Genomic DNA, 10173 nt, shown 5'->3' on the forward strand with positions numbered 1-10173 from the left:
CTGTCTGTCTGTCTGTCTCTTTCATGCACGCACATGTCCTGCTTTAATCCAGTTTCTGACTAATGGAAATGGGTGGAATTTGTCCAGAGGAGGTCCGTTGAGCTCCACAAACAGCAGTGAAGACCTGCTGTCTTCACGCAATCTGTTCCGTGTTGCCCGTGTATTTGTGAATAAAGGTTTTGAATTTTAATACTGGACATGTTGAGCTTAAAAACATTTTAGTGACCATTAGCGACAAAAAAATAATTGTCCTGCCCTCACTCTTAGCTTAGCAGGTATATAACCATCATTTCCAATAACCACACTGTAAGCCTTTTCTTTGGATTTATTGGCTGGTATGGATGGATGGATGAATGAATGGTAAAACTGCAACAAAGAAATAATGTGCATAAGTCTTTGTGTAAACAGGCACAATTCCAAATAAACAGGCACAATTCTCCTAAATAATAAACTCAACATATTCCCTCAATATGTACAGAAACACATAATGACACAAACATGTTAACATTAGCATAACTAGCTAGCGGCATTGCTAACGGCTAGTTAGCGCGTATGCTAACGGCTAGTTAGCGCGTTTGCTAGCGTCTTTTTAAACTTCTCTTCTCGGTGACCTTTCTTGCAATAAACCTCCAAACACAACATGAAACATAGTACTATATGTACATAACCGAAATATACACCCTTCACACCAAATTACATGCTGTACTGGCCAAAAACGCAGCACAGAGAGAACAGATTTAGCTATGCAGTGTTTACTCCTTAAACAGGAAGACACCTACTGCTCAACTTTCGGTGCTTTCAAAATAAGACTATTCCCTATATTTTCCCGAAAATTCTCGAAGATTCCTCGGAGGACGACGCAGATGCGCGCCTGGGCCTACACAGCTCGTACTCCTGCGGGTGTGAGCGGCCGAGATGATAAAAAAAAAGTTGGTTGCGTTATCAGACTTTGTTTTCACTGGTTCCCTACACATTTTACAGATGACTGTAGTTTGTTTTTTGCCCGACTTGCCATGACCAAAATACTGCCAAACTGGCGAACTACAAAAACCCTTCTTTGGAATAATTTCCTCCGCCTCTCCTTGCTGCGACATCTTCATGTGCTCTGTGTTGTGGTTTGAGAGGGCGGCGCTTTGTGACAGCGTGCCTGGGTCCGCGATTGTGATTGGTTGGGAGGAAGTAGTGACTAGCATAAACCTACATGCTAGGCTACAATGAGAAGGAAGAAAAACAGCGTTTTTTTTATCAAACTTTTATCGACCCGCTTTTTTTCTATTGCGCCACACGTCTATCGATCGATATATATCGTTATTGAATTATCGCCCAGCCATAGTTTAAACATCAGCAAAAAGAGTCCAACAAAAGGAGGAGGAGGGGGGTTTGGTGTGTGTGATTCAGAGCTAAATTTGGTCTTTGGCAATGTTCTCCAACATATGCGTAAAAGGATTTTGGAGCTAATAAAGTCAAATAGCTTTGGGTTCGAGGTTTTATACAGAAGCCCAACAAGGCCTTGTTTTTGTTTTAAAAACATGCAAATTGGAACTGAAGAAGTGGTCTACCTATTTGGAATGGGGGTCGTTTGGCTGTTAGACTGCAATGCCCCATACCCATATTCGTTTCTGAAAGGTCGGTCGTTAAAGGGGATTTTTGGCCTGGCTGAATAGATGAGGTCCTCCGCTTTCCAGTACTCTCCTAACCATGACCTGAATGGCTAAGAACCTTCACCAGCATACTTCATTAAAGACACTTAATTCAAGCTTGAGAACCTAGTCGCTAAGGGTATAAAAAAATCTAGAATAATGACATGTGGGTTTTAAACTAAAACATGTCGATAAGACATTCTTCTTTTCCAAGTCTATAATCTGACCAGCCTTGGAGAAAGAGTAACGACAGATCGTTTTGACAAACACCAATATTCTGGAACAAACATTAACAATCTTGTTTAGGCTGCTTCTGTCCCTCACAAATAAAACAAACCAAATCAAAATGTGAGAAGAATTTCAACATAGGAACAATAACAATCTCTAAGAATCTTCTTACTAATCCAAAAAGGATGGACTCTGCAAAGCAGGTTTGCTGTTCTGCTGTAGTCTTAAATTTTGCCCTCCATAATTTGTCGTCCATACTGATTTATCTAGCTTTGTGATGTTAAGTTTGATTTCTGGGATTTCTGGCTTTTATTTTTTTGTAGTTATCTGTTTGTATTATTAAACAGCAACATTTTTGGTGTACATTTACCTTGTATTTTGCCGGCATTTGAGTCCTAGACAACAACCGGAATAGATTTTCCTGCAGGCATTGATTTGTAGCCCTTGATATATGTGAGAATTAGAAAAGTCATGCAAACAGTCAAATTAAGTAAATAACTTGGTTATGAACATGCTTTGGGTTTTGCTTTCTGTGTTCTTGTTCTTTATCATTTAAATAAACTCAAGAAAAAATAAGTTGCATTTAACTCAGTATAGTAAGAGTTGCTGGTAAATTGTAAAAATAAGTTGCATTTATTTGTATGCATTTATTAAATCACTGGTGTCCCTCAGAAATTTTTTTTTTCTTGTAAATCAACAAAAGGATAGAGAGATAGAGGATAGAGGGAACTCGTGGAGCCGAGATTAAAAAAGATAGGAATCTATAAGTTACATGAAGCAGGAAAAAATACCTGGTGCATAATCTGAGGAACCATTGATTAGTGAGAGCAGGAGACCAGTTTAAATATTGGGAATTTGAATGGAAGCTGAAGGAAACAATGTACTAGGGCTTATTGGTTAACTGTTTTGTTGTACCAGAGGAGAGAGCAGAATGGAGACTGAGAGAATAGAATGGCTGCAGTGGGTGAGGGAGACTGAACTAGGAAAATTAATCTAGCATAATCAAAAATCAATAGGAGATCAGCAATAAATAAACTCCTAGTGTGCAGATGAACGGATGGATGGGTATAATTATACTCTATACTCAACCAAAGACAAGCGGTGAGGTACCCTTTGATATTGTTTGCTGGTATTATCAAACTAGTGTTTATCACTTCAAAACTGGACAGATTAACCTTAAATAATACTTTGTACAATATAAATTCTCAAACATAATGCCTTTCTATAAGTTATGTCATTTGTAATATAAAATGATTTCATTCAAATCACCTTAAAGTTTTAATGTTTTTTAATTGGAAAAATATGAAAAATAATTGTCAAACTTAATCAAAAAACAGTTTACAATAAAAGATAGACATTTTCTATCTTCACATGTTTAGATTGATATTTTCTGATCAGCACAATTTATACAATTGAGTTAGTTCAGAAATACATTGTCAGAAGTTATTGACAAACTTGTCGAGCCTTACAAACAAATGAATATTTCTCTGCACACACTTTGTCATTCCATTTCTTAACTGGACCCCAGTTGGTGTGAACACAAGGTTCAGCTCCTCCTGCATTGTTTGGCTCTCCTGCATTCCAGAGAGTAAAATCAAGTGGAGACCCATCAGACCAGAAATATGCTCTGTCCTGCTGGGCGTCAGAGAGTCCAATCCAGTTCACTCCTTCGGCAGGATCAAAGTTTGTGATCAGGTCTTTAACAAAGTTCTCTTCTTTCAGACTGTGGATGGAAACCAGGTTGGCACCTTGTGTGTTGCAGTACTTCTCTGCATCAGCCCAGGTCATCAATGTGGCAACGTATTTGTAGCAGTTGTTGTCAAAGCTGTACCAGAATCTGTTGCAGTTGCCACGAAGCAGTGGAGTCCTCTGCCTTTCTGAAGGAGTCTCAGCAGCCAGAGAGAGACCAAACAAAAAGAACAACAACATCATTTTGGAGTCTGATGTCTTGTTTGGCTTTATCTGTTGGGAATGATGTTTAGAAAAGTTCTGGAGGGACAGAGTCATTCTCCTCTTTTTTATACTCTTCAGAAAGGGCATCTATCACATTTCTGTTAATGAGCTACTTTGATTCTTCATTTGATTTCCCATAACATCTATCATTTGTTATCTGTTTTCCAGCAATGGATTTAAATCGTTATCATTATGGCGGTTTGGAGATGTCATTGACTCCATGGTTGCCTCATGGTGTCAGTTAGGTTTAAACACCCAAACACTTATCAAATAACCTGGAGAAGAAGACACCAGATGTTGGAGAATGGAAAGATATGTGATCAGTTACCACCTGCCCCCTGTTCTGAAGCCCACTTGCTGACCTCCTCCTTACAAAATTTTACCCTGCAACCCTGAAGGAATGTGGGGAGTAAGTTGCAACGTGATACACATTCATTCCATTATGCAGTGACCTTGAGTTAGACACACAACTCAAAGTAATTCATTCAGTTCCTGGCACACCATAACTTGTTTTACAACTTTCTGCAAATGGATATTTTCTCCAGAGTATAATAAAGATACATGTTAAACAAGGTTGATACAGGATTAGATAAAATAAAATAGCACCTAGAGTGTCTTTATTACTTTCTCAATAAAATAAGACAAAAAATTGGATCATTGAATGAATAAGTAAATCATGAATTGAATAGCACCGATATTACTTTATATTTCGTTCTTCCTATTGCTATTAACATTCTTAAACTGTTTTGGAATATCCTTTTTCCGTTAATTTTGCATCTGTTAATGTGCGCATATTTTTTTGTCAGATCCAAGTACTACTGTCTTTAGACACCATGATAGCAGATGCAGAATGAAACAAAAAAGACAGAAGAAACTATCCTGTTAACATTAGGTCAGCTCTACGTCCTGACATGATCAAGACCCTCAACAAAACCTTAAGAGAAACAGCTAATATTACTTTATTTAAAGTTAATAAAGTAAAGCTAATCAGATAAAGTAATATATAAATATATACGCTTTACTATACTCTTTATCTGATTTAAATGGCAAAGCACCTACTGGATAAAAATAAATATCATATTTGAATTTATTGATCAGCTGTATCAATGATGATCTTTATCAAATGTTTTCACTAGACTTAATATATCTAAAAATCTTATAGGGAAAAGCTTGTTATAAGGAAAATTTTTAATGGAATTACTGAAAATATCTTTTCTTTAAAATCTAAAACAAAAAATATCATTCCAGATCAGAGCAGGATACCCAGTATTCAATGCAAGACAGACAGTATAAATATTCAAAAAGCATTTATAATGAAACGGCTTCGGATCTGCTGTAGCTAGGGCGTCTAAGGCATGAAACTCTGCGGGATATAAACAGAGGTTAGTGACCACGGTTTATAAGTTCAGTCCATGAGGTAGGATCCAGCTGGTGTTCTGCCAACAAGATGCGCTGGGTCTTGGATTTGTTTCATGCAAATGGCAAGACAATAAGACTTCTCTCAGGAAATCAGATCACCATTTGTTTTTTCTTTGTTCAGAGTATACGCCTCTTTGTAAAAGACAACCTGGATTAAAAAGAACTTTAAAAAGATGGGTACGGGAAGTTAAAGAGGCCCAGTAAGGTTTTGTGTTGAGGCTGCAGACTGGGATGCACTGTCAGCCACATGCCGAGGATATCAATGCAATGACTGAGTCTTAAACTGATGTCAGTGAAATTGATCAAAAGTGATTGGAAGGAACCAAGAAAAAACAAACCTTTTAGAAGATAGACAAATAATTGTTGACGAGTATACAAAAGCAACTCAAGGTCAACACATGACAAGATAATGAAAGGAAGCATTCTGGGAGAGGCCAGAAAGCAGGTTCCGCCTGAACAATATCAGATATGTGTCATCAGAGATTAAGAATATCACATGTTTCAAGTAAAATAATGATCAGACAGATAGTGTGGATAAAACAATAGGCCTTCTGCAACAAAATGTTCATGTTCTTGACGTAAATTTCTCCTACTTTTTCCTCCTACCGTATATAATGATGTAGCTTAATAAGATGGACCATTGCTTTACGGTAGCAGACAAATGTAATCATTTAGTGAAAAACTAGGATTGGATAACAGCTGACTGGTTGGACAAGACTCTTATGTCAAGTCTGAGGCACTCTTAAAATGTTTTCATACCTAAGAGAAGATTAGAAATTTGGCGAAAATTGGTGAATGTAACATTTTCTCCTTAACGACAAATAACGAATTCTGTTTGTATAAACAGTTTTTGCATGAGGCCCATGGAACCGAAAGCATTCTTCAATTGGTTCAGTTCAGAAACAAGGTTAAACTCTTTCTTCCTTTCCCGCAGTCAAATGGACATCCCGCGCTGCTTTGATCCAATGTTTCATCTCACCCAAATCTGCTTCTGACTCTTCAGTTTTTAAGAGTTTGACTACAGCCAAATAAGAGGGTTCTGCTCCCTCCAACTCTCATCCGTCTATCTCTAGAAGTCAAGTTTAGGGGCAAGTGAATCATAAGAGTGAATCATAAGAACAGAAGGAGAGACATAAAACCATGAGAGGCACATAGATTGAATGTGACAAGAAATAATAATAAAAAAGAAAAAACAAGTAATCATGATTAGATATGTTATAATTTGTCATTAAAGAGAAATATGACTAAAATATAATAGATAATTAGGAAATGTGATAACATTACTAAGCTTTTGAAAACTGAAAAACATGAAAAAAAAAATCATAGGTATTTTGTGTCACCATTCACTCCCAATTGTCTTTTTGTTGATACCATGCACCTTATTTTGATTATTCTCTGTTGGATTATAGTCTGTACTTTTCATTCCATCTTTGTTGGTTTCTCTTTTGTTACCATCTTGATTCTACTGGGTTTACTTTCGTGTCTACAGGTTCAGCTCTCTTGTCATTATATATTTCATTATATATTCATGCACTTGCTGACGTTCTGTTGCCTCTTTGACATGTCACAAAATATGTTGGAATATATTGGCACTTTTATCTATGTGTGTTTATGTATTTGCCTTAATTGTAATTAATACAGTAATACAGCATTGGAAATGTTCAGATTGAGACAAAGCATCTCTATTTTTGCTGGATTTAAACCATAACGGAGCAGCCCTTGCTATTTCCCTTAGATTTTTTACCACTGAAATTCAACCAGCAGATCATAAAATTACTATTACATTCAGACCTTTCATTGCTGTGTGCAGTTATGTTTTAGTGAAATTCAGATTTCAAAAATATGTAATCTTATGTGTTTCATAAAAAATTATGCTCCAGGAAAAAAATTATATTGTATTGAATGCAAATCTTTAGAACTTTTAGTACTGCTTCAGAGTCTGCATTATTTTTGTTGGACATTACAGCTGCAGTTCATCTCTGCAAGATTCAATTTTGCATTTTTCTTTTTGTCCACGTCCATAATTTTTTTAACTGTGTCTGCTACCAAAATATAAAGATATATGTACATACATTTATCTTACAATATTAGGTAATTATCTGAATGATATTGTTAGGGGCAACGGTTTAAAAAAAGGTTTATGTCCATCCTCAAATTAAGATAACATTTTGGGAAACTTGGGGCCTTCATTTCATGGAATTTTTGGAGATATGAGTTTTCAACATTTTCATGTATTTTCCAGTTGGAATAAGAGGTCATTTATAACAGGTGTGGATAAAGTTTGGTTAAAGATTTCCTATAACTTTCCTTGGGAAAATACCAAGTACGTGTTACACATTTATCAGCTTTACAGAAAACCTTTGTCATCATGTTTTCAGTTAACCATGTTTTTATTGCAGCATTAAAGTTTTACAGGTTTGCATGTCATTCAGAAGAAACCAGGTCAGTGTTTCTGAAAAACATGACAACTGACAGTGGTTTTGAAAAGTAGGTCATATTTGTAACTAATTTGATTGATGGTTGATGGTATGTAGTATGTATGAAACCTTTTCAGTAGTATGTTTGAAAGATTTTAGTAGTATGTATGAAAGGTAAAGCTTTTCACAAATTTATATAAAACAGTTCTCACTACTTTGTATGAGACTATTTGAGTAGGTTATATAGGAGTTTTGTGTTCAGTATTTTATTTGAGAGCTTTTCACTAGTGTTTGTCTGAGGTTTTCAGTAGGTTACAGTATGTAAGATGTAAATGCTTTCACTAGTTTATGTCAGAGCTTTTTACTAGTGTTTATGCACGTTTTTCAGTATGTTATATGGAAGAGTTTAATTTAATAAGTATCTTAATATATGGAAGTTAAATCTGATTGATGTCCCTGGAGAAACTTCATACTTTTTGGGTTTTTGTGCAGTTATAACTGATAAACTAGCTGCAGTTGCAAACATTTAGTCTGTTAGATTACTTTATGAATATTTCTAAAACATGTGTCAGGTTTGGGTGGAGGCTTTGAGGAGAAGAGAGAGAGAGAGAAGAGTAGGGAGATGATTTTTGTTGATTTAATTAAGGGCTAACAGGCAAATGAGGCAAAAATCCTAAGAAAAGCAAAAATACTGAAAACCAAACAAAATCCATCAGGGAATAATGCATGTGGGGAGCAAGAGACGGGGAAGCAACAAAACAAAAACAACACACCAGGAAACAGGAACTGCAGAGGTGGAGTATATATGGGGAACCGAACAAAGAATGTGCTAATGAGCTGATGTGGAGCAGGTGTGCACAGAGCTAACTACAAGGTAGCGAAGAGGAAAGAGACAGGCAACAGAGAGTTACTCAAGAAATACCAAACTGACAGAAGACAACTACACAGAAACAGAATGACAAAGGAACTGAAAATAAACTAAACAGAGGGCAGAACCTGACAACTTCACTGTTTTACAAGCACGTTTCACTACTTGCTTTGCATTTCCCTTTCAACTAAGGTCACTTCCAGAGGAATGAGTGAAATAGAAGCTACATTTGAAAGTGCTATTTCTCATCTTTAATAATATTAACTTGAATTGGTAGGAAAAAAGGCAGAGATAAGATTTTTATGCCATACTGCCCAGGCCTACTGTAAATGTTTTTAATTTTTTATTGGTAAAAAATGCTTTGCAAATGTAGTTTGACTGACAGTTGAACAGGTTCAACTACTTCCTGTAACAGCTTTCTGAGAAAAAAATATGGAAAATCTGAAATAATGAATTAACTTTAATATGAATAATAGTAATGAAAAAGACAATCTTATAGTGTCTTACTGGCACCCCAGTGTACGATTAGACTTTTAAACCCTATCTCCTCTTATTTGTCACTCTGTCTTATTTGTTAGTCAGCTCCAATTTTTACCTTACTTTGACTCCCAGCTTCAAAGGCTTGATATCGCTGCCTGGTATTATAATAGTACCTTATGTTTATATACAGTGAGGACTTAGAAATCATGGAGGGATCTGAAATTGTCATCATAGGTGCATGTCCACTGTAAGATATGTATTCTTAACAAAAAAGCTCTGGCAAAGGTCCACCTTCTTGCCCCAACTACTGACTGGAGACTTTTTTTTAACTCAAATGTAGAGGGGCAGAGGCAGGAACTTCTCTTTAAATATTCAGTTGAATGAAAAAACAAGCAGAAAAAAATCACAGGGAACTCATGTTACATGAAGCAGGAAAAAATGCCTGGTGCATAATCAAAGGAACTATTGAGGAGTGAAAGCAGTTTAATACTGGGAATTTGAATGGAAGTTGAAGGAAACAATGTACTAGGGCTTATTGGTTAACTATTTTGTTGTACCAGAGGAGAGAGCAGAATGGGGACTGAGAGAATAGAATGGCTGCAGTGGGTGAGGGAGATTGAGCTAGGAAAAGGAATCTAGCATATATAAAAATCAATAGGAGATGAGCAATAAATAAACTCCAAGTGTACGGATGAATGGATGGGGATAATTATACTCCATACTCAACCAAAGACGAGCGGTGAGGTACCCTTTGATAGTGTTTATCACTCTAAGTTCAAAACAGCTGGACAGATTAACCTTAAATAATACTTTGCACAATACAAATTCTCAATCATAATGCCTTTCTATGGGTTATGTGATTTGTAATATAAAATGATTTCATTCAAATCCCCTTAAAGTTTTAATTTGTTTAATTGGAATAAGGTGAAAAATTATTGTCAAACCTAATCAAAAACAGTTTACAATAAAAGATAGACATTTTCTATCTTCACATGTTTATGTAAGCGCCTGAACTTACATGAGAATTTCTATCCTGTATCACTTAATACTACTGGTAGTAGGTTAAGAAGCGTAGAAGTTATTTGAAGTATGCGCCTGTGAGAGTGTGATATGTTGATGTCTTTCCCCCCCACAACTTAGAATAAACCACCAGTTTGGATAAACAATT

At 36.1% G+C, this 10173-nt stretch overlaps 1 protein-coding gene across 1 annotated transcript; it reads right to left on the reverse strand.

Annotated features, from left to right (window-relative positions):
• Positions 1-3311: 3311 nt before the first annotated feature.
• Positions 3312-3800, reverse strand: LOC107085854 (ladderlectin-like). Its single transcript, XM_015376464.1, has one exon. The coding sequence runs from the start codon at positions 3798-3800 to the stop codon at positions 3312-3314; it is 489 nt and encodes a 162-aa protein (XP_015231950.1).
• Positions 3801-10173: the final 6373 nt, after the last annotated feature.

The sequence above is a fragment of the Cyprinodon variegatus genome, unplaced genomic scaffold (genome assembly GCF_000732505.1).
Source record: "Cyprinodon variegatus isolate N-32 unplaced genomic scaffold, C_variegatus-1.0 Scaffold135, whole genome shotgun sequence".
Taxonomy (NCBI): Eukaryota; Metazoa; Chordata; class Actinopteri; order Cyprinodontiformes; family Cyprinodontidae; genus Cyprinodon; species Cyprinodon variegatus.